Below are 25,723 nucleotides of genomic sequence, written 5' to 3'. Positions count from 1 at the left end.
AGATAATAGAATTACAATATAGAACGAAAGTTGGAATTTTTGGAACCGTTGGTGATATTCATACTCAACACACTAATTAAAATTTATTATTGAATACATTTTCAAAAATTTTACATTATTTATATTTATTTCGTGTTTATGACTGGCAGTGTGATCGGCAATAATCGATTTTTTGCTCCGCTCATTTTTTAAATGAGCTATGTGCTCTTTAAACCGAATATTAATGGATCTCTTAGTCTGCCCGACATACTCGTCACAATCACTACAGATAATTTCATATATACCAATCTTTTCCAAATTTGGTGTTTTATCCTTAGGATAATAATTATACAGTTATAAACCAATTTAAAACCCATTGTATTAAAAATTCTTTCCTATCCCTTCGAATAAACAGAATTAAGAGGTAGGTACCAGAGCATATTTTTCTTGTTTTCCATTTTGATTTTGGAATAGGTGGTTTCTTCAAGATATTTTTTTAACCTATGACGATTAATTAACCTATTTAAAATTCTTTTATCAGTTGAGTACAGCTACATCCTTAATAAAAGGAAATGGAAACTGGCCGTCTTATGTTGGACATAATGAAAAGAATCAGCCGGATGTACCTGCAGGTAGCGGTATTTTTCCTAAATACATCAAATTCTAGCCTATTACTATTCTTAATGACTAAAATATCTGGGTAGCTGTCCATTATTTGCCCTTTCATAAGTGAACTTTATGGATGGACATGTTGAATTGAGCTCAAAAATGAAATCTACGTTTGCTTTTTTCTAATTGAATATAGCGAAAATATCATCCATATACGTACCCTATGAAAATACTAAAGCTCTTGACTAATTTGCTGTTAAAAATTACTTATGAATAATTCAGCCTTAAACAATAAATGATAAATAAATAATAGATAATTGCCCATTGCTGTTCCTTCGTCTTGTTTGTAAAATCCGTTTTTGTACTGAAAATAATTTTGGTCTATACATATTTGCGTTCTGAGCACACTGTCTATACTATCACTATTAAATATTCACTATTATACTGTCTAACGCGTGTTTCGATGATCAAGTTAACGTCTTCAGTAAACAGTTTATATTTGTTCTGGTACCTTTCATATCTGTTTATTCGAAGGGAATGGGTTTTAAATTGGATTCTAAATCCAATATATAATTATTGGGCAATTCTAAGGATAAAATACCAAATTTGGAAAAAAGTGGTATATGTATATGAAATTAGTTGTGGTGATTGTGGCGAAAAGTATATTGGGCAGACTAAAAGATTCGTTATTGTTCGGTTTAAAGAGCACATAGCTCATTTTAAAAATGAACGGACCAAAAAATCAAGTATTGCCAGTCATGTAATGTAAAATGTTATAAAATGTATCCAATTATAACTTTTTGGATGCATTTGAAAGCATTGAACTTGTTATAGTAAGAACAGTGTCAATAGGAACAAAACGCCTATTCCTATAGCCCACTCTATAGTTTACTAGTTAAGGAATGAATGTGAAGATTCCCGCCAAGGAAGTTTTTCCGCTGGAATTATTTTTCGCAGGAAAAGTTTCTCTGGCAGGGTAGGAAAATTTAGTATAAAATAAGTTAGTCGAGTTAATAGGTTTTATTTTCTGAAGACGATAACTTGGTTATCGAAACGCGCGTCAAACAGTGTCATTGTGAATGTTGGTGTAGTGGTAGTGTAAACAGTGTGTCTAGTAAAGCGAAACTCGATTAGATAGGACAACTCGAAGGTAAGTGAAAATTATTTTTTTTACTACTTTTCAGATATAAAAGATATGAATCATATTTTCACTTGTCAACATGCAAAATTGAATATGATATGATGTTTTCGGATATTGTTAATGTCTCTTTATTATTTGACACTATGAGAATTTTTTGTCGTTTTTTTTGAGGAAACTGGAATTTTCTAGTCACTTCTATGAGATTGGTTAACCTGCAACTCTATTTTATGTACTCGTATATATAGGATGTTATAGAATTTCTATTCGATGTTGTATGACTCTTGCTTTCGGTATTAAATTCAAGTGTTTTTTAACCGAAAAATGTAAAGAACTGATTTCTAAAAATGGTTATTTTGAAATGGAGTAATTGTCTTACATATATATTGAAGTCTAATAGTTCGTTTTGTATAATTTTCGCTTTAGTTATATCAAAAAATGTGGAACAACAAACTAGCAATTTCATGTATAGAATCTCTAGCACCTCTGAGTAAATAAGAGAGCATTAGGTATCATTACGAGGATGTATTGATATCTAGTTAGTCTAGACCAGATCCATGCATAAACAAAATATTCCCAAAGCAACGAACAATAAATTATTGGAAGTGTCAATGTCAAGTTTGACGTCAAAAAAGTAAATCAGAGTTACGCAATAAATTAAAAGAAAAAATTGTGAAAATCGAAAAATTGGAGTATCGAGCCATCATCAAGTATCTGTGTGTAAAAGGGTTAAGAGGTAAGCAGATTTACGAAGATATACTTAATACCCTTGGTGATCAATGTCCTTAGTATGCGACTGTGAAAAATTGGACTGCAAGCTTCAAAAGAAGTAAATTTTCTATTGAAGATGATGACCGATCGGCAAAGCCAGTTTCTGTGTCAGTCCCCGAAAATATCGATGCAGTTCATGACATGATTTTATCAGACCGTCGAATTGGACTAAAACGGTTGTCTGAAGACTGAATATTTCATACGAACGCGTTAATCATATTGTTCACGTCAATTTGGACATGAGAAAAATTGCTGCAAAATGGATCCCCAAAAGTTTGAATGTTGACCAAAAGCGTGCGATGTAGACTTTTTAAACCGAATTGTTACTACGGATGAGACTTGAGTACATTTCTACGATCCAGAAATAAAGCAACAATCGATGGAGTGGCGACAATTTGGTTCTCCATGACCTAAGAAGATTCGTGTCCAAAAATCTGCTGGATTCAGTTTTGCCATGGAGTAATCATAATTGATTTTTTGGATAAGGGTAGAACAATAACTGGAGATTACTATTCGACATTACTGACCACTCTATGTGAAAAAAATTAAAGAGAAAAGACGCGAAAGCTATTCAAATGTGTTTTGTTTTTGCAAAACAACGCCTCCTGTACACAAATCTCATGTTGCCATGCAAAAATACGCAATTTAGGGTTTGAATTACTATAACACCCCCTTTATTCACCAGATTTGGCTCAGTCCGACTATCATCTCTTTCGTCAACTGAAAAAAAGTTTAAAAGGTCGTAAATTTTCTTCCAACGAGGAGGTAATAAAAGCTGTGAAGGTATTGCTTGCAGAGCAAGAGGAAACATTTTTTTGAAAGGTCTAGAGACGTTGCAGGTTCGCTGAATTTTTCAATATGTCCTCGTATTTTGCTCAATATAGCTATGACTAACTGCATCCTTGTCATGATTATGATGACATATAAAAAATGTAGAGCCTTTTCTCTTCTTCTAAATGTACGGCTTCATATTACGAGTCATTTTTTAATCTGTTTATAACATTTTTTCTATCTAATCTTTTCTTAACTTGATAAAATTTGGTTCGTTTTTTTCTCTTTTCTTCTTATTATTTCTTTTTCAGGTGGATTTTATCTCCCAGGTTTCCCCTCAATTTGTTGATTTCCTTTAACAAGCTTTTGTAGTAGTCTATGTGCTTATGGAGGAAATTTTTCTTTTCGAACTAATGATATTTATCGTTTGATTTTTCAGGAATGGGTTGAGAACTGGTAGAGGGTTTAAGTTGAATTTGCTAATTACTATCACTATTTTAATGTCCAGGTAATGTAATCAAAGATTCTGGATCTGTAATAATAATTTTTCTCAGTTTTCTGAATTTGACTATCAGTTTTTTCCAGTAACCAAATGCTGATTAGATGGATCAACCCCAGCTGTACTAAAGGCAGCTTAGATATTGGATAGTATAAGAATAACCGGCATAGAGTAACTGAAATTATTGTGTTGTCAGGGCAGTTTTTTTGAGCTGACTGAATGAATGAATCGATTAAGTGTTTGAGGTGTAAATGAGCGGAGATGAGGAAAATATAACATCACAGAGATGAACTTATTTGTAGTTTCTTGACGTATTGAATCGCCTAGTGGATTTAGATATATTTCTTTGTTGCTGTAGAAGCGGAAAATAATATTTTCCTAGTAAATAATCAATTCACTTTTTCTAAAGTAAATACACTTACCGCAATGTTCCATTTAGAGATACATGGAAAATAACTATTCCTACATTAACTAACTATTGTAATGTCAAAAAACTGATATATAAAGACTTTTCGGAAACAATGGTGTTTTTTGATTGTCTATTGCTAGAACAGTCTAAAACAATTTTAGAACGTCTTATAATCAGAGCTAACCTGTAAATTATTTTAACTTCTTTTAAACTTTGTAAAATATTAAAATAGACGTGCACAATTGAAAAAAATTCTTATTATATTTTTGCAACCAGAGTAAAGACTTTTTTATAATAATAAACGAATAGGGAAATGTAATAAATTAATATACATGCTTATTGCAATCAATAAACACAGGAACAAACGAGGAAGATTTGTTGGATACCAACACTTAGTAGACTACTATTCAGAAGATGATTTAAATCCCATCTTATAATGTCAAGGAGTACTATGGATCAGTAAGAACAATGTTGTAATAAACACGTCTTAAGAGGTAGTCAGAATGGTTAGGAAACTTTTTTAGTGTTAGTACCACTTCGATGTGGTTCGAACCGCTGTTCAAGCAAATTTTAATACGATGAACTTAATGGTTAAACTAACGAGAAAACGACTTTTATCTCACTCAAATACTCGAACACTTACTCAAGTCATTAAAAAACGCGCCATATGATCGAGTTTACCTGGTCATGATCTGAATGTTCGGAATCTAATTCTGATAACGCTCACTGTTGTTCGGAAACTGATTGATTATTGGGTAAATCCGATCAGATGGTGAGTTTTTTCATTTGTCTATGGTTAGAAATTTTTTATTCTTATATGGTGGTCTACTACTAATTTCCAAGAGCAGCGTTATTGATAGGTTAATGAAGTTTACGGTTTTCATACTTTTCGGTATTTCTGCATAAAAATAGCTTATTAGTATTAATCTTTAGTGCAAAATCGGTATGTGGGTAAATCGTGGATAACAATAACAATTAGAAAACATCTAGAATTGATTATATAACTAAAAAAATATAATAGAAGAATTGACGTAAAAAAAATTAGAACAAAAAGTTCTTTTAGATCAGATTTTAAATTTGAAATTTCCACCGAAAATTGAATGCGACGTTCGGAAACTGTGATCTATATCTCGTCCTTGATTATGATCCGCAATCAGCTAATATGTGATCAACCTGAATTTGGATTATAGTTTTCGAAAAGCCCTAAATTATTATTATTATTACGTCAATAATATACAAAAGTGAGTCTATGATATTCGAATCTTCCAAATGTAAACAAAGAATCTTAATTTGCCATATAATATGAAATAAACTATTAATTATTAACAACTATTTAGAAACAAAGATTTATTACGTATTAATTTACACTGAATTACTAAACGCCTCACCATGTATTAATCAATTTCTTCGAATTATTTTTATTATAATTTATTTCTTTGAGCCTGCTGGAATATTTTCACAATAGAGCCGTTTTTGTCGACATTTTGTGTAGATGTTCATGGAATTCCCTTAGTTGGCTTTAGTTTTATTTGGTTGTTTGGTATTCATTCTTATATGGTCTGGAATCTTATCGCTCGCATCAACTATTGACCACAACAAATAATCATTCAACCAGTAGGGGATTTACCAGCAGGTTGAGTAGGTAGCAGATTTTAATGGACGGCAAATTTTGTTCAAATATTGAGTTGCTAGGGAAACATATATTAATTCAATACATATTTATGATTGCTTCTAGTACTAGTTTTGCAGTACCTCTCATGGTTCCGGTGAATCCAATAGCTGTTTTTCTGCATTTTTGTAAGATTTATGACAAGTTAATAAGTCCAAAAATTTGCTTGGCTTGGTTTTATTTCTGTTGTTTATGGCGCATTTTGAGCATACGTTAAATGAGGATCTTTAGACATTCGGTATGATTTCTATTTTATATGTTTAGTTTTGAAACTGTTAAAAATAGAGGATTTTTAAATGAAGAAGATGTTGTTCATAAAGAAGCAATAAAAGATCACAATAATATTGTATTACTTTCTTTGTTGCCACAGAAGTATACTACTGAATAACAGAAATTTCTCTCCCATTCTTCGACCTTATGGAGGGTAGAGAGAAGGAAAACAAACTGTGTATATTAAAATGACCGCAGAATTCTGTTAAATAAGGGTGGCTGCACATTAGCATCCAGTTAACTTTTAAAAGAAGCGCCAAATATTATTTACGTTCAGAATAACTTTTCACACGTTCATACAATGCAATCCGTTGAACTCTGTTTACTTCAATTCAACTACAATTGCTACATTCATACCATACCCTTTGTCTATACCAGCGCTCTTGTGGAAGGTTTTGAATTATTATTTATCGTATACATCTGGACACTTATTCAACTTTTCTTCTATAATAGATATTCCTCCTTAGTATACCTCGACTACCATAGCTTGTTATTTTGAATAAGCGTGAACCAAAAAGAGAAGTGCATTGATAGAGATAGAAAACTATTTTACAAAGGTATGGAGGCTTACAACTCCAGTGACATAAATTAAAGGAGGCTTGGTCTAAACTTTCAACTGTATCAAGGAGATGCATTTAATTTTTTTTTACCAACAACTTATTTATATAGAAGCCTAAATTATTTAAAATTGCAAAAGTCCAATCGCTAGTATTCTTTCAACTTAGCAACACCTTACTTCTTTAATATCAAAACTTTTTTCCAAGATTTAATTTCAAAACATTATAAAATGATATATCTTATTTCTCAACAATTCCTATATTCAAGATTTTTTGTTTATTTTTACAAGGCGCATTGTCCAATGCAAATGTAACCTGCAGGTAACTTTGGAAACATTTTCTTTTACTAATTTTTCAAAATTTCTACATTGCGGTTGTCGTTAGGTTTACAATTTGATTTCCAGCGAACATATGCACCTGGAATAAAACCTGCTTCACTGTATGAATTAAAATAACCATAGAAGAACATTCAATTGTGGGTTTAAGGAGTCCAAAGTCTTCTTTATTGTGCAGCTTCTATAGTGAGTATAACTACAAGGAACAGTAGCCTCAATACTTTTCGACAATTTTTCTCCATCTGAAACATATCAGGTGTATTTCTCCTAGATTCTTAACATTCATTACAAACGAATGATTCGAAAAATGTGCGAATAGTTTTATACGATGTATGATAATGAAAACGGTAATTCTTCAACTGGGTCTTGCCAAGGTTATCTACTATTACTTTTGCCTTTTCTAGGCAGAGAGAAAAAAGAAGCTACTTCGTGTTTTCCACTGATTTGGACTCGTATATTTACACCTAGAACTACTGATATACATTTATTGATTTTAAATAAATGCGTTATAGACTTTGTATATACAAAATAAGTTTTCTTAGTTATTACTAAATGTTAAATACTGAAAATTCAGGAACTAGGTCACTTAGGAAAAATGCCATGTCAACTTGAAATCAAATACATACTTTATTTTGTCGTCAAACTATAGTAAATAATACGAAAACACTCTCGCTAAATCGTTGTGAATAAAATAATATATATAAATATACTACTTTAGTTTATGAAGACTGGCGACTTTTTTGTTCGGTATGAACACTTCTCGGGAAACGAACTGAGATTCTCAATATTATAATTAACATAAATGTTTCAAAATATTGGTCATAAACGAATAACAAGCAGTTATCATTGCTACTGTCAAACGCACGTGGAATGTTGGGGTAGTGAAATTTGCATTTACCCCAAATCGAAAGCAGCTGACTGCGCGCGCGGTATGCGCAAGAAAAGCCGTATTACTCCAGTTCTAACGTTACCGTGGAAATGGAAAGAGTGTTGAAACGTGTGGGTCTTGCGAAAAGAACACAATCTGATGTCGAACCTAACATGATAAACAATGCCGGTGAAAATGTTAAAGTGAGAAGACGACGTCGTAGTAAAACAAGGAGACAACCTTCACAAGAAAACAAAAAAACAGGCGGTCTATTTAATATTGATTGGGATTCTGTAAAAGACTGTAAATCCTGCAAATCCCGAGTGTTGGCTAGAAGATTTTGCAAAAAGACCGACAACGAATTATACCGATCCAACAGTTTTAAATTCGAACGTTTTATTAGGGCAAACGAAGAAATTTCCACTTTAGGAAAAAAGGTGAGTAGGCACTGGAAATAATATACTCAGTTCACCCCAAAAAATATCTGGTTATCCTACAGGTGGGTTCTCAATCACTAGTTCATGAACCTTTCTTTGTGACCCAATGCGACCTACATCCATTTATTTTAAATTTCTTGAGTTTTATAGTAAAAATAGTGGCAGGTAAGTCTAAGAATGATAACAGTTGCAGCCTTTCGTGATAATCATATTTATGTATTCATATGCTGATAAAAACAATTATTATTAGATAAATAATAATTAAAACGAAGATACGAGAACAAAAATGTTCGGTGACTTCCTATTTTATTGACTAAACAATTGTAAAATAAATTGTGTCATTAAGTTTTATTTTATACCAGGTGGATATTTATTTGTTTGTATTTAATCATTAACAAATTATATGACAATAGGAAATTATTAAAATGAATGATTATTTTAATTATCGCTCTTAGAGTTCACGAAATTATTTTTATTATTTTTCCTACAAACAATTTAGCAACTCGTACATACATCTGTAAACATATTAAGACAAGGAGATTAAAGAATCAATTTCGAAGATAACTTTTTTGCATATTTTGTGCGTTATTTTGTATGCATAAATGTTAAAATTCTTTAGATCTAAAATCTATCATAAATAATGTCGGTTTCCAATGTTCACTTTGTTTATTAAATAATCAATCTTTGATATTTTGGTAGAACCATTCCATGGTCTTAGATGCAAAATATTCTTCTTTAGTTTCAAAATTTCTCCCATGCAATAATGGATCTGAATAAATAGTAAGCTGATGGTGCAAGGTCTGGAGTAAGTGCTGGATGTGGTAGGAGCTCAACACCTCTAAGTTCTTCGATGTTATTTCCCGTAACTTTCGTAAAATACGATTCAGCATTGTCTTGTTGTAATAGAACGCGTCTTCGGTTAACTAGGTAAATCTGACACATAACAAGACTTTTTGCTGAAATCGATCTCTCTTTGTGACGGATGCTTTAGATAGATATATTTTTTATTGCAATTAAGAATGCGTCTAATCAAACGCTAGCAAGAAGCTGTTACACACCTCTACATGACGTTTTGCTTGAATCTCCCTCAATTCGTGCGGTGCTAGTGGATAACTTTTATAGATCTCACTTAATGATTTTAAATGACGATGCATGGTATCTTCACAAGGTCCAAGGAAGTCTGATAATCGGCAAGTGCAGGTACTAGGTTGATTTTTTACTGCTTCCTTTGTAACCTCAATATCCCACGGAGGTTCACGACTTGAGCGATCTTCAAGCGTTAAAACTTCACCATTTAGAGGATTAAACCAACGCTGTGCCGCTCGTTAATTGTGTCTTCCTCTCCAATTCCACATATTTTCATTGCTGCCACGGCTGCTTTAAACTTTTGATTCCAATAATGTTTTGACAATAAACGAATTATAAATGTATCATGAATTTATGATAAAAACGTACTACGTCGTCAATAAACAAAGAGAGAATGATTAAAATAAAGCAATTGTACTCTTCATAGAATTAGAGAATAGTCTCAACAAGTTAAGACATATTCAAATTAAGTCGTAGGAATTTCCAAGTATGAAAACAGAAATTTGATTTTTTTATTTAATTTTGTTGTATTAGACAAAAAATTGGAAATCTTTCGGTTTCACAAATTTTTCTTTCACAAATCACACTAAAATAATATTTATGACGTGATAAATAATGGCCAGAATTAGACAAATGAATGGGACGCATTTGAAGAAGGATTCTATATAGTACAGGACACAAAGCCAAAAAAACTCCAGAAGTGTGAAAAGTGTAGTAACACGCTAAAAATTGGTACACACATTCTTGATAAACATTATGACTATCGAAATATTGTTCTTAGAGAATGTACGTTTATTGAATTTCCCAGAAAAATGATTTTATGCCCTTTTGAGGGGTAGTTTTCTGATAAAACGCAATTGCTTTCTCATTTTTACGCCACTGCGGGATTGTTGCAGTACGGGAAAACAAACTTTAATAACTTTCTTGAAAATTATCGTAAAGATAAGCAAGTACGTTGTCTACCTCAAAACCTCCAGTTTGTTTACTAATTTGAGTTTTTTGAAAACGCCGTCGTCGAACTTTAGCTCTAACTAAACTTTCCGTGGTTCGGTAGATAAAATTTTTATTCGTCAAGTTATTCTTACATTTTCGAATGACAGCTAGATCATTCTCCGTTCTTAACAAATTAAGCCCAACTACACGATTTTTACTTGCCGGGGACAAAAAATGAGTTTTATAAATTTGCAGTAAAGGTAAAAATTAATTTTTAATATTAGTTTTATATGGAAAAGTAAAGGTATCAATTTCAAGCTCCGTCTCCAGGCTTTCTGATTCTGAGCATGATTATAAATAAAAAAAGTAATTGGAATACAGCTAGGATTTTAAGAAACTTGGGCATCTCTAAAAATACGTTTTTTCTTTTCTTTTTCTCAAAATATTAATGGGGCATAAGACAAATGCTTTTCTTTTGGACATCTGTTTTAGTCCTTTAGTCTTCCTTATTTCAAATTATTTTCTGGTGAACATTTTTTTTTTCAAAAACTTAGTATCATGGAAGTATGTGTCAATTATTTTACTGTACTATATTTCTATAACTAGAGATTAATTATGAGATTATGACGTTTCAAAATTGTATAAAAAAACGTATGCGTTTACTTATTTATGTACGTAGAAGTACTACTTCTTACAATATACATTCTATAAACTATTTATAATAGAAAAACCATTTCATCACGAAGATTTACAATAAATTTCCTAGTAAAATTTTTACTTGTATAGAACACGTGTTCAACTATCTTGAATATACACATACATTCAAAAGTTATGCATCACATTCAATCTTCGAAACAAATTTAATTATTTTTGGAAATGGGCTTCAATTTTTCGTTTCGGATTGCGAAATAACAACTTGTTTTATTATTCAGTATTAGAATATGAGCAATGTTAGAGTAAATATTGTTAAAAACAAATTAGAAGTAAAATTAATATAGAAAAAATATACTAGTTTACACATTTTGAATTTTATAATAAACCCCAAAATAAATGCTTACGAAAGTGTCAACCTACCTCAAATTTAAACGTGGATATATTCTATTAAGTCGCTTTTTGTCTTCAATCACATCACTTTTTTTCAACTTCATGGTGCATTACTCCATTTTTTATTGGGAACCAAGATAAAAATTGGGTACCACATATATGTTTTAAAGCTATGGTCAGCCGCAAATAACGTAGACTTTCCATTTTGTTCACCAATGTTGAGAAGAGAACTCAGAAAACATGGAAATGTCTGTTAAAAAGACAGTAGGATACAAAACAAAAATATGGCAAGCATTGCATATATAGCAACTTTTACATTTGTAAGATCTTTGATATATTAGAAGATGATAATCAAGTTAAAACTATTTTTAGTGATTCAGTGGATTTATTGAGGTCTATAACTTAATTGGTGCGTTTTTTTTTCAAAATTTGAACATTTATTTAAGAAAAACATTTACAATGGTATTCTTCAAAGTATTGCCCATCTGAAGCTATGACCTTTTCCCATATTTCTGGCAATTAGTGTGTCTTGGCATCCAAGAATGAATCAAACCAATTTTTGATATCTTGCTCTGATGTAAACCGTTTTCCAGTGAGGGCATTCTGCATCGACCGGAACAAACGCTAGTCAGAAGGGCCATGGTCTGGGCTATAAGGCGGGTGAGGTAAAACTTCCCATCCACTTTTTTCCAAATAGTTCTTAACCGGAATAGCAACGTGGTGCCGAGCGTTGTCCTGATGGAAAATGATTGCCTCGTGCCTAGTCGCATATTCCGAGCGTTTTTCGGCTACTGCTATCTTCAAACGGATTAATTGTGTTCTCAATTAATGGTGTCACCTGGATTTAGCAGCTTATAATACAGCTCACCCTCATGATCCCACCAAATAGAGAGCATTGCCTTGGCACCATGGATATTCGGCTTTGCCGTTGAATTGGCTGGTTGGCCGAATTTCACATGATTTTTTGCGCTCTAGGTTGTCGTAATGGATCCATTTTTCATCACCAGTAACAATTCGATGCAAAAATGACTTCTTTCTGTGGAGTTCCAGCAGAATTTCGGACATGGAAAACCGCCTTTCGACGTCTCTCGGCTTGAGTTTATGTGGAGCCCAATTTCATTGCTTTTGAATCTATCTAGCTACTTTTAAACGTTTTGAAATTACTGTTTGAGTGACACCCAAAGATTCTGCGAACTATTATTGTGTTTGGCAACCATATTCATCGAGTAATGCTTCCAGTTCTTCATTTTCCAAGTTTTTTGGCTGCCCAGGGTGTTCATCGTCTTCCAAGCCAAAATCAACTTTAAAATCGTGCAAACCACTTTTGGAACGTTCGCTCAGCTAGAGCATGTTTGCCATAAACTTCCATCAAAATACGATGACTTTTGACAGCATTTTTTTTCATATTAAAGTAATGAAGAAGAACTCCCAGCAAAAGCATTTTTTCAGGAACAAAGTTCGACATATTTGAGTGAAAAAAAATTATTGTTGTAAACGCTTCAAATGAATGACACATACTGAAAAGACGTACAAAACAGTAGCTTTCCAACGCAGGTTCGGAATATCGGAACGATGCAATATTATACAAGTTACGCCATCTCTTATCAAATTAAGTTATATCTCTTCAAGAAAATACTCCACATTTAATTAATCAAGCTGATTTCGATGACCTCACTAGAGATTTATAATTATCAAGGTCTAGAGCAGAACTTCTTGGACCTTACAACAGTGGAATTTATTAACATGAGGTAGGAAAGTTACTTTGTCCAGGACTTTTCGAATTAATGTAGCGGAACTATTTATAAAACAGAATGGCGCTTATTCGTTGATTCTTCGATATACAATATAAAAACTGATTTATTTCACAGCTGAATAAGAAACTGTATATATATTTATATATATAAATAGGACACGCAGTAAATTGTAAAGAAAAGTATGAAGCAATAAAATTTTCGAGCAATAAATAAAGATAAATTTTGAACAATAATAAGAGACACTGATCCAGAAAACTATGAAAATTAGGGCAAAATTTGTAATTTTTAATTATTGTTATTGTTCTTACTAAGTTAACCAGACGTTACATAGCATTTTTTTCGTATTTCTGGCTAACTATGGCCTGAATAAATAATAATTAACAACTTTCAGCTGAGGTATAAAAACTAGTACCATGTCTTCTACCCATGCAGGTTTGAAGCGCATGCTTGTTCCAAGATAAGCCAAATTCAACAAAAGCTGTTCGCACACGAAGCACTTCGAAGCAATTGTTCGCCTGTTTTTTCCGAATAACCGTACATATCGCCTCTGTTCCATTAGAGCAACGTAGAACAATCAACTCTGATTGGTACACCAACATTTGTTTGCCAGAAGTATTCGAAAACATCAGGGAAACCAATCACAGAAGACGAATCATTCTTCACCACTACAATGCGAGCTCTCGCGCATCATTTCAAACAAAAACGTTTTTTATAAGTCAAAATATCGAATTAATGAGTCCTCCATTGCACCTTGTCCTTGTTTGGCACCCAATTATTTCTTCTTATTCATGCAGATCAAAAATACATTGCGAGGTCAACGTTTTTCTATACTGAGGAAGCGATTGATGCGTTCACATCACATGTTGGTTCAAACGCATGCAAATAAAGCCTTATCTAATCATAAATATTTGTTTTTATTTGTTTCAAAACTTAAATAGCAACTTTCTTTCGGTATTTATATTTATATATTACATTTTGTGTAATTCTTTTGACTACCGTTCCAGCTAACTATGCATAATATTATTCTTCTGGTATGTTTTTCATCATTTTTCAAAAGTTTCCACAATTGTTTATAGATTTTTTCACATTTCTTCTAGCACTAGTGAAAATCCTACAGACAAAAATTGTTATTTCTATCATAAAATCTTCATTCATGTAAATTCCAACTCTTCTGTTATGATATTCCAAAGATTCCATCAGGAAAGTATTTCCTCATAATCTTTCTTCCATTTACCTCAGTACATAGAACAAATCTTATAAATGATTATTGGCTGTATTCAATGAGAAATTAGAACAACCACCGAAGAAAAGTAACTACACACAAACAAGGATGGGATGAAAGCAATTGGGTGTAATTAAAAGTTAATTTTAAAAGATTAACGAGGAGGAAATGGCGAACAAGGAAATAGAAGGTTTTATATGGATATTTGGTGTACTTTTACATTAAACTTCCGCAAATGTGATTAACTAAAAAGAAAGAAAAACGGAATTTAAGCACAACTTTGGAATTGCTGAGTGTAATTAAGTAATATTTATGGATACTACCAAATTGTTATAATTAACATGTGGTTCGATTTTAGAAGTAAATAACTAGTTTTTGGGCCATATTATTTTTCAATATACTAGAATCAAATTTTGTTCCTTTAAAGTGGTTAATTACCACCACTCTGAGGTAGGTTATATAAAGGAGATAGCGATGGAATATATTACTTCGAATAATTTAAGGTTATGTTTTATTTTTCTATTTCAACATCATTGTACTGCGCAACATGCAAATAATTTAATTATATTGCTAAGATTAATAATTTTCGATACTACTCGTAATAGAATCTGATAGAACTAAGATCATTATTGATAAACATCTCTATATTTGAAAAAAACTGTTCTAGCCATTTTTATATACACGGGGTTTCAAAAGAAAGTTCACACAAGAAAAGTAATGAGTTTATTGCAAAAATTTTTGTTATACATTGAAATACATATATATTACTTCATATGTATTTATATCCTCAAAAATAATGTAAACGATTCGGTTTGTTTGACATAACCCCATAGGTCTTAAATCGGGACTGTGTGGAAGTCAACTTCTCTCCTGGAGATGAATTTGCCATGGAAAATTTTACGAACTCGTGGCAGGACCATTGTTAAGTTGCTCTGTGCTGCGGGAACCATGTTCTTTGGTTTTAAACATTTTGCAGTTCAGACACTATGAAGTCTTCTAACATAATGCTTTGAATTTATTGTAACTGTGCGTACCCTTCAATTTTCAGAAAAATAAGTGCCTATACTTTCTCTCGCTGACACCGCACACCATACGCCATTTTAGGCATATGTACGAGTTTTTGACGATTGTGTTTTGGATTGGGTGCACTCCAGTAGTGGTAATTTTGATTATTGACGTGTCCAGATGAGAATTAGCTTCATTCGAAAACAAAATGTTGGCAAAAGTTGGAAAGTGCTCAATCATCTGGTTTACGAACTCAAGCCTCTGACTAGCATCTTGCACTCTCAATTCTTGCCCCAACTGATTTTTGTAAGTGTGCAGCCCCAAATCTCTGTGTGAAATGCGAAATAGTGATGATCTATGCACATTTAAAGAAATAACACGCTTTCGAATAGACAAATCAGGCTCGTCAGAAACAGACCGAGTACCACTGTCTACGTTTTCGATTGTTCTAGAAGACGTTGGCCGCCCGAATTTTGGTTTTTCTAGTGTTGATCCAGTCTCTTAAAATTTTTCAATCAGTCGAGTGTCGGCGCATCATTCAAGTGGCGAACACAGCGATTATTGCAGAATTTTCTATGCGATACAATCGCCGAATTTTCGTTTTTGTATAAGTTACGCACGCACAATGTATGGTTCGCTTACGAGAAACGCTCCATAGCGATTAAATCGCCAAGAGCCAGGCTACCAATTGACATACCTCTTTCTTTTGGCACACCTTCTATTTATTAATTACCCGCTAGCTTGGTGTTACCTTAATTAAGAAACGTAATATAATAAAAACAAAACTTTTTCCTAGTTTACTAGGATAAGATACAGTGTCGGGAGGAGCGTGCAAAACTCTAGGAGTGTATTATATACGTGAAAATATGTTCTTATCCGATTTTCATTTGTTTTCAAGTTATAGCATATTAACAAATAAACAAATTATCACATAAACATTATCTTAATCATAGCGTTCTTTCAATAAATGTTCAAAAATACCACCATTGACTTATAAAAATTTTCTGCTTCGTCTACGAAGAGCATTTGCTGCTCTCTCAATTGATTCATTTCTTTCTTCTTTAATTTGGGCTGTAGTATTCTCAATTCGTCTAATTAGTGCATCCATTGAGTGTGTCCATTTTTATTTTGTAGACTTCATTTCTCATCCAAATCCATAAACAAAAATCTAGTGGTGTGAGGTCTGGAGATCTTGCAGGCCAATTAATGGGACCTCCACCACCAATCCAACGCCCTAGAAAACGTTCGTCCAAATGTTGCTTGACCTGACTGAATTCTAATATTTACAGGAACATCCTCTAGTAGGCCTTTCAATTCATTTTGTAAAAAATTTAGGTAGTTGTCTCCTGTGAGATCCAAGCACATTCAAGAAGGTTAAAAATTCAATTTTCTATTCACATCCCCAAAATCGCTAGAAAAGTCAATAAATTGTTATTGATACTACTTAGCTGACAAGCTCGTTTTTAAATAAGGCGAAATCGTAAAATTCGTGAAAAAAAAAAAAGAATCCGCGCGAATCGACAATTTCATAAAACCATTAAAACACCATAATCCACAACAAGCTTCAATACGAGTCAATTGAGTCAAAGCGAACGAAAGGGTGCTAGCTGAAAACAATTGTATAATCGTTAATTCTTGAGGAAATAAGCTGGATGATTTCTCATTCATAAGCTAGCAGTTATACGGGCCTCTTTTTGCTCTTATTTTTGAGGACCGTACACACTCGGTGCTCTTCTCGTGTGATCTCTCGTTTTTCTTTAGTGGATTGATTCATAATGTTACGAAACCTGATTGCATTACGATTTAAACCGGAAAGATTAGATCTTATCAGGAAATTGTTAATAATACAAATTAACTGGTAATTTACACTTATAGCTCGATTTGATAGTTGCTGTCATTTTTTGTTTTTATTTTTTACATTGGATTTGAGTATGTCCTATAATGAACTACACAAAAACCAAACTAAATTCAGAAGTGGTTGCATTGATCATATTGCGTCAATGAGAATAAGACTGGAGCAAACAAAAGAACATAATGAAGATATATGGTAAAATTTTATAGACTTCGAAAAATATTCGATTCGATAAACAGAGAAGTAATATAGAGAATTTTGAAAGGGTATAAATAATTACTTCAGAAAAGTACAACTTTTTTATGACACTTTTTCTGCAACAATACAGCACGAAGGATATTATCCCAGCAAGTGAAAATAGAAAGGGAAGTGAGACAAGGATCTGTTAATTAGCTGGAACTTTTTTGAAAAACTAGAGGACCTTGAATTTGAGGATGATATATGTCTTTTAACAACAAATATAAATCACATACAAGAGAAAACTACCATGCTACATAATAACTCAACACCAGTCGGACTAAATTTAAACAGCAAAAAAAACAAAGATATTACAACATAGGAAAATCCATAAGGAAAGCGCCATCTACTTAGATGGAATAAAAATTAAGCAATTTTACTATTTAGACAGCATAGTGAGTACAAAATCGAAACAAGAATAAGCCTGACGCAAAACTGTATAAATATGCTCAACAAGTATCTCAAAAACAACAAACCTGAGATTGTTTCAGACCAATTTGAAATCTGTTGTGTTATTTGGGGCCAAAACTTGGGAATATGTTCCACAATGTTCCAAAAAATTCAATCGTTCACCAATATATCTAAGAGTTTTATGCAAAATTTTTGGCCAAATAGGACAAGTAATGGACACCTTTGGAACATAAAGACGAGAAAATAGATGAAACGATTACGAACAATAACAAACCAAGACAAGCATTTAATTATAATACATTAACCAAAAGAAAAAGGGGCAGACCTGTACGAACATTGAAAAAGAATTATCAAGAAAGAATTGCAACAGATAAGCTTAGAGGCTAAAGAAGAGGCTATAGAAATAGCCAAAAACAAAAGGAAATGGAGAGCTCTCGTCAACAAAATTGGAGGAAAACCACAAAACGATGCACGGGAGCTATATGAGGATGAGAGAGAGAGAAATTTCAGTATTTTCGTAAATTAATTTTGTATGATTTTATGTTTCGTAAATATTTTCGATATTTTGCTATAAATGTCTTAACTAACCCAACTTTTATATATTTAGATAACAAATGAAACACTTAATGGTAATCAAATCATTTTGACAAGTCTACTTTTGATCTCTCTCCAAAACAAAGAAGCAATCAAATGGTTGCCACAACTATTTCTTTACCAGGGGTAACTATTTCCAACATCAAGTAAAGTAATTTCTACTCATTTGGAGTTACCTCAGTCGGAGAGGAAAAAGAGCTTCGAAAGATACTTCAAACGCTAGGCTAATTGTATTTATTTCAAATGACAATATTTTGGAAAATAATAAAACTATTTGCGATAATGAATATTTGGTTTATCTAATCTATTCTAATGTGAAATTACATATACGTCTAGAAGTTACCTAGTGTTGTTGTTCGGTCAAACATTCTATAATTGTAATAATTTTGTACTGTCATTAAGAAGTGTGCAACGTCATCGTCATTTTGCAAAATATTCTGATTGTCAAGCTGAATAAACATGGAAGAAAAATCTGTTTGCATTCCTCTTAAAATTGCAGAAGTTGTGTGCAATGAAACTGAAAACCTGCTTCCCGAAAAGTCAAGAAAAATATAAATGAAGTCGTATGGCGATTTTTTGGATTGGTGTAATACTAAAAAAAAAAAACAAAAATTAGACTGAAAATGTTCTTATTGCATATGTTTCGGAAAAGTCAAGCTAATATCAGTAGAAATCATCAACGTTATGGTCCCATTATTCAATGCTGAAAAATATCATAGATATATTTATAATTCTGTTTTCAACAAAAGTATTTTTTAATAAGGTCGTAGATAAAATATTGTAAGATACTCGTGCGTGAAGTACTTTTGCGCACTTGTATCATAAATAACTATTATGTAATTAATTTGAATTTATTCCATAGCAAAATACATCGTTATAATAAGAAAAATAATGATAATAGTTGTAATTAATTAACAAAAGATTATAATGACATTCGATATAATTATTTTTGTTATTATTATTCATATAAAAAGTGAAATTATCTGGTAGGTATGAAATTGAAACTAATGGGAAAATGATGCTGACGAAATGTCTTTTTACCAGTATTCACATGTTTATATATGAGTCATGTCTCGTACATTCAATGATTTTCCAAACAGACTGCAATGTGGAAGTATATGAATCAGTAAAAATAATTTACAAATGAATGGCCGACATTTATGTCAAGTAAATGAAGAGGAATGCACTTAATTAAATATATCGTTTTCACGATTAATTTAAATATACTATTGAAAAGGGAAAACACACACACTCAATAATGTTTACTAAAATCTCAGGAATTCCCGTTAATGTATTGATAAAATTAGTCAGGGTTTGTATCACATTATCCACATTCTTCTTTTTTACTACCAATGTATTTTTGTGTGACCTTTTAGTCGTTATAGGCTAGTTGATATCCCTGTGAAACTTTGTATTTCGGATATTATGTTTGTTTGGTATTGTCATTAGGAAATTTGTTCCGCTATTCCTGTAGTATTTGTTCTAATTTGTCGATTAACATTGTGCAGTTGTTACCGTGAACCGCCGATATTGGCGTGTGTTAACATTGTCCCGTGAATTTCTGCACATACCAAACACGTAGGTGCTAGACCAAATATTTACCAATTACAGAAAGGCAGATAGCCTTCCTAAAATATTTTCCACTATTGATCAGTGTACGCAAGGTTTGATATTATCAGGTGATTAATTATATTTATGTTTTGCCTACAGAATTTTTAGATTAAAAATAAATACTATATTTGTTTTTTGAAATACATCAAACCCGTATTTTTGAGATGTACGAAACGAGTTGAAACGGATCATCAAATTGAACTAATTTAAACTGAGCCAATTACTTTGTCATTTGGTAGAAGAATAGTTCGTTGAGTACGAAACGCAGATTTGGCATAATATATTGCTTTTGTTTACAAAGCTTTTCCTGAGAATCTCAATAAGAGAGAATTCATTACTTTAGATTTGTTTGAGAATGGACTATCACTGGAATGAAATTAGATCCAAACACAAATTCGAATTTATTATAGTGGATTTTAATTATTTGAATATTTTAAATTCAAGTCGAAAAAACCTATCATCTGATCGGATTTACCCACGATATTATAAAAATGAGGATAGAGGAAAAGAGAACCATCTAATAATGAAGTTCAGGTCAAAAAGTATCCACTAGTAAACGATCAATTACGAGACCGTAAAGTATGTTCGAAAATTCGAATATTTGATATTTTTAACACGATTTTATTAGTTTTATCTGTATGTTTGTAACCAACTTTTTGTCCTCTATTTTTACACTTGTCATAAAATAACGTACAGTGCAATAATTGGGAATAATAGAGATAGTCGGTGAATTACGTGAACGCGCACTCCGAGACGCAACCATATACACATCTGGACACATTGAAGATGGGCTTATAATAGTGTTCTCCATCTACCTATATCCTCCCAGTCGCAGTCCTCTATTTATCTCTTTCTCGTTGCTTATCGATATTATGTCGCCGATATTTTTTGGTTGTTCCTCATTTTCTTCAACCAATGGGAATCCAGTCGGTCACTGTATTTATCCATCTGTTATTTTCTGATCTTCTTACATGGCCATACTATAATCATCGCTCAATAAATTCAGTAGCAATTTTTATTATTCGTTATTTTGTCAAGTCTCGTGAATCCGTAACTTCTACGCCAATAGTCCATTTCCACTGCTGTGTTTTGTGTTCATTTCTGTTATGGATCACCCAGTTTTCAGCACCGTATGTCATACTTTAACCAGTGAGCTGTATATTCTTTTTTTAATCTGTGTATTCCATAGTAGTTTCCAAGTTTTAGTTGTCTAATGCATCTTCGTGTCTGTCTCAGTCTATTTTTGACTTCTTCTTCCGTTATTGCATTATTTGTGGTGACCAATCCTATATATTTGATTTTCTTCACGTTTTTAATTGACAAGTTTACATCTACTTTTAGGTTATTCACTCTTTTATCCGTAATTGCTAGATATTCTGTATTTTCCAGGTCCCACTTTTTTATACTTCTTCTTTAACTTCCTCACCAGATCCTCCTTATCCTGTGCTGTGACTATTAAAAAGCAAAAAATACAGTATAAAAACACTGAAAAAACGGTTAGTTTGTTATACTACATAGTAAAAAAAAATTTATAGTTTAAAAAAGAACTGAAGAACAAGCTTTTAACAATAACAAACTAAAAAGTAAAAAATGATTAAATTTCGATATCACAATTTTGAACAAGTTACATAAATGGGGAAGTTGAGAATAAAGGAAAGGTAACACCTTTTTTTTTAATTTTAATACAATAGTTAGTCTAAGATAGTGGTCAATTGGTTTCTATAGTAACCGAATTTTGTATTATTTAAAGCTATAGCTTGACATATTTTGACGTTTAGTTGAAACGTGACATTTATTATAAAATGGATATTTAAAATGATGCATTTGTTTGTGTTTATGGTACAACAATACCCGTTTTAAAAAAATATTGTACGTAATAAGTCCCGAAAGTGGATTTTTACTGCACTCGCAGGCTTGCAGTTTGCCCACTTGTTACGCAAACTACTATTAGTAAGTATTTTTTGGTAACGGAAAAATTAATTCGAACTACTCTGAATATGAATCGAATCTAGATCTATTGGTTGGGACCAATTTTACAAGTGAAGTTCAAACCTCAAACGTCACTTTAAATCACAGATACCAATTTTTTCGCGGTTTATAGATGGCGTTTACCGACAAACTTCTGTTTGATCGTCAGAGGTAAGTTCAAATTAAAGTTCATAAGGCCAACCAAAAGCACTACTACATTGTTGTAATTGAAATTGCAATTGCAAAATATCGAGAACATTTTAGTTATATTTCCGCGCGAGTGACAACTGATAGAAAAATGACTACTTAACTGTAAAATGGAGCAATCTTGTTTATTATTAGTTCAAACTAGAGTTTAAACCTCATTTTAATTTCCAGGTTTGCCCTAGGGTCTAAAATTGAACCTAAAAGCCTTACCAGTTAAGCTATCCCAGAGACACGTACCGTATTGTTACGAACTCGTCCCTGACATGAAGCCGGCCCTCTCCGGTCATAATGGAATTCTAAGATTTGACGAAATCGCGGTCCGTTTGATGATTTTTATATACGTTTTTATCATAGCAGGGGATTTGTTTAGATTACTCCTTTCGAACTAATTTCTAGGAAGGTCTTTTTATTCATTTGCTTTGTTTCTTTATTTTCTAGAATTTTTCAAAACTTCGTTTGGATATACAAATGAGTTTGTTTAGCGCAGTTCAGTTTAATTTATAATAAATAGTCATAGTGATTGAAACGAAATAGAAAAGGAACCGAAGAATTTAAATAAATTGTGTAAGTTAGTTAAGTGTTAGTGATAAGTTGATTATTATGTGACGAAACTGAAAGCCGAACTGGAGAATTGCGAGCTAGGAACGTCCGGTATGAAGAGTGAACTAGTAGAAAGCCTCAACGTGGCACTGACAAGTGACAGATTTGATCCAGAAACTTATTTATTCAAAGACGAGTTCTCCATCTTGACGAGAAGATTCCTACCATGAAAGACGATATTTCAACCTTAAAAAACGACATCTCTGCCTATATGGACGAAAAGAGTTTAACCATGAAGAAAGTGTTACATATTTCTGAGGATTCTTTGTAACTGGTAGGTTAACCTCACAATACGTCAACCTGTGATCACTGATAACATCAGCGTCGAGGGTGTCAGCAGAAGCTACAATATGGGGGTCACTTATGAAAATAGGATCCAACAAAGTTAAAATATCTGTAGTTACACTAGCTCATTTGTGACCAGTAAAAAACCAAAAGTATAAAATAACTGTGATATAAGATAGCCGTAACAACTGGTCAAAAAGTCACTGTTCACGTCACAGGTAGTATTTCTGATAAGAAACTGTCTACAGCTTTAATACAGTTAATAATATGAATTTTTGTACGGTAAATTACACAAACCAATGAAGAGATCTGGCAATTCACTTTGATCTTCATCCATATATTTTCAAACCCATCACTTTTTCTTCTATGTACAATCTCTCGCAATCGTAATCCTACTTAATATACAAATGCGTTTTATTCCAAAACTTGAAAATAAAAATATGTATTGATAAATAAAATGATAATTTATTTAATTAATATATATTTATTCAATCAAAGGTGACATTAACAATTGTATATTTGATATTGTATTAGCTTTTCAAAATTTTTGTATGGTACGAGTAGTGTAACCAATTATAATTTTTTTTATATCAACAACATGTGGAATGAAAGATTTAGGTCTAAAAGTATGAAATAAATTCATAACTAACATATTTATGTTAATTAACACAGGTGCTGATGTACACTTATGTTACGCGCCAAGTGGTCGCTAAAATATCTTGCATGAGACATAGATGATTCATTTTAGATTCTAAAAGATTTATCCAGAGAGATTTTAAAATAGAATATGTTTGTTTTGAAAAATGCGGTAAAGAATATGTCATCAACAGTCAGCAATGTTTCCCACTTTATTCGTGACACATCATCGAATTGTACAGCTGGTTTTCCTAAATATCTCACCGATCGATGTAGTGATATTTGTGAATAAATCGGTGAAAACTCTTAAATTTGTTCCTGAACAAAAATTGGCTAAATAACATAGAAGTATGTGCAGCAAACTTATTGGCCAATCCACTTGTAATAGGTGGTCCCGGTCTAGCTATAGAAATAGATGAATCACTAGTCGCTAAGCGTAAATTCAATGTTGGTAGGTACTTGGTGGCATTTACTTAAATGGTTCTTGTATGTGGTAGAGGACAAATCAGCTGCTTCACTAATGCCCATTATGATAGACAGTATTGTTCCTGGGACATTTATTGTGTTCAATAAGTGGCGAGCATACCACAGAACTAGAAAGAAATTACGGCCCGGAAGCTGTTAACCATAGACAAAACATCATATATTCGGATAGTGGCGCGCACACAAATTGAGTTGAGCAAGAAGTGAAGAGTATTTAAGTTTTTGGTGTCGTTTGTTCGATAGTTATTTGTCTATATGAAAAAAAGTTGTGGTCACTCGACGAATTTAGTCAAACAGGACATGCACTTATTACAAAATTGAACTTTGTCGAAGAATCAATAGATTGATTGCATTTTTGTCCGTGAAATTGTCTTCTTGCTCAGATATCAAAGTCAGACAACATGCTTCCGTAATAAGAGAAGCTTTAGAGGTGTCAAACTCAATTTTGCAGAGGGCTATATATTAAATTTTGAATTCGTAGGTGGGCCAAATTGAAAATAAAAAAAAAAAACTGAACTGAATTATTATTATATAAGTATATATTATACGGTTGTTAAAAATCATATTAAAGTTATAAAAGATTGTTCATTCATAAGTCTTGTACGATGTTTGTTCTCATTTATTTTCATGACGAAAAACATCTGCTCACATAAATAGGTGCTACCAAACATGGAGAGAATGCGTGCTGGATGCTTTTTTAACTCCGGGTAATTATCCCGATTCTTCAAATATTGTGTATATAATGTAAGAGCGTTAATCTCATTGACTTGAGAGAACGAGTATTTAAAATATCCGTAGAGTAACCGAAAGAAGTCTAAAAGCTCTAAAAAACATTATTCTTCTTTCTGTGACACATTGCGATCGCGGGCCTTATTGATTGATATGACTGCTTTAGAAGATACTAAAATAAGAAATGGAGAGAAAGCAACTTTTGTAATAAAGCTTGTGCGTTTTCGGGGTCCGAAGTATTGACATATTATGTGTCAAATATGAACCAGGTCAAATAGTTGAAGATTCAAAATGACGACACAAAACATATTCAAAATTGACCAATATAAATTATCATTAAAAAACAAATTCGATTCAATATTAGTGATTCTCTCAATTATTTTCATCAAAAGATCTGTCTTAATTCTCCACTTAAGTTCCTTATGTATTTCACATGGAAATAAAGAGCAAATATCGATATAAATATGATAAAATAAATGCAAGGAATATCGTTGTGGAAATCATGGAGGTATTAACCAGGTAGGGTATCAGGTAGAATATCGTGTAACTTTGCATGTGAGGGAAAATATTTATTAATTTAACACTACACGTGCTTCGTTACTGAGAATGGAGAATGTGAAATATATTTCTAATATAGAGACCGCCAGTATGACGGCAATAACCGCTATGCCTGACGATCTATTTCGAAGAAGAAACAACAAACACTCTAAGGAATTACGCGAGAATGGAATAATCAACAGAAACAAATATTTGT

At 32.3% G+C, this 25,723-nt stretch overlaps 1 protein-coding gene across 1 annotated transcript in view; it reads left to right on the top strand.

The window, feature by feature from the left end:
- Nucleotides 1-7,970: 7,970 nt before the first annotated feature.
- LOC130451276 (uncharacterized) overlaps nucleotides 7,971-25,723 on the top strand; it is a 233,867-nt gene continuing 216,114 nt past the window's right edge. The window contains exon 1 of the mRNA XM_056790184.1: nucleotides 7,971-8,312. Within this exon, the coding sequence (XP_056646162.1) occupies nucleotides 7,986-8,312 (327 nt within the window). The 5' untranslated portion in view covers nucleotides 7,971-7,985. The remainder of the gene's footprint in view (nucleotides 8,313-25,723) is intronic.

This window comes from Diorhabda sublineata, chromosome X (genome assembly GCF_026230105.1).
Source record: "Diorhabda sublineata isolate icDioSubl1.1 chromosome X, icDioSubl1.1, whole genome shotgun sequence".
In the NCBI taxonomy this organism is placed as follows: Eukaryota; Metazoa; Arthropoda; class Insecta; order Coleoptera; family Chrysomelidae; genus Diorhabda; species Diorhabda sublineata.
Note: the sequence above shows the minus strand (reverse complement) of the source record. Positions and strands in the feature narration are given on the sequence as shown.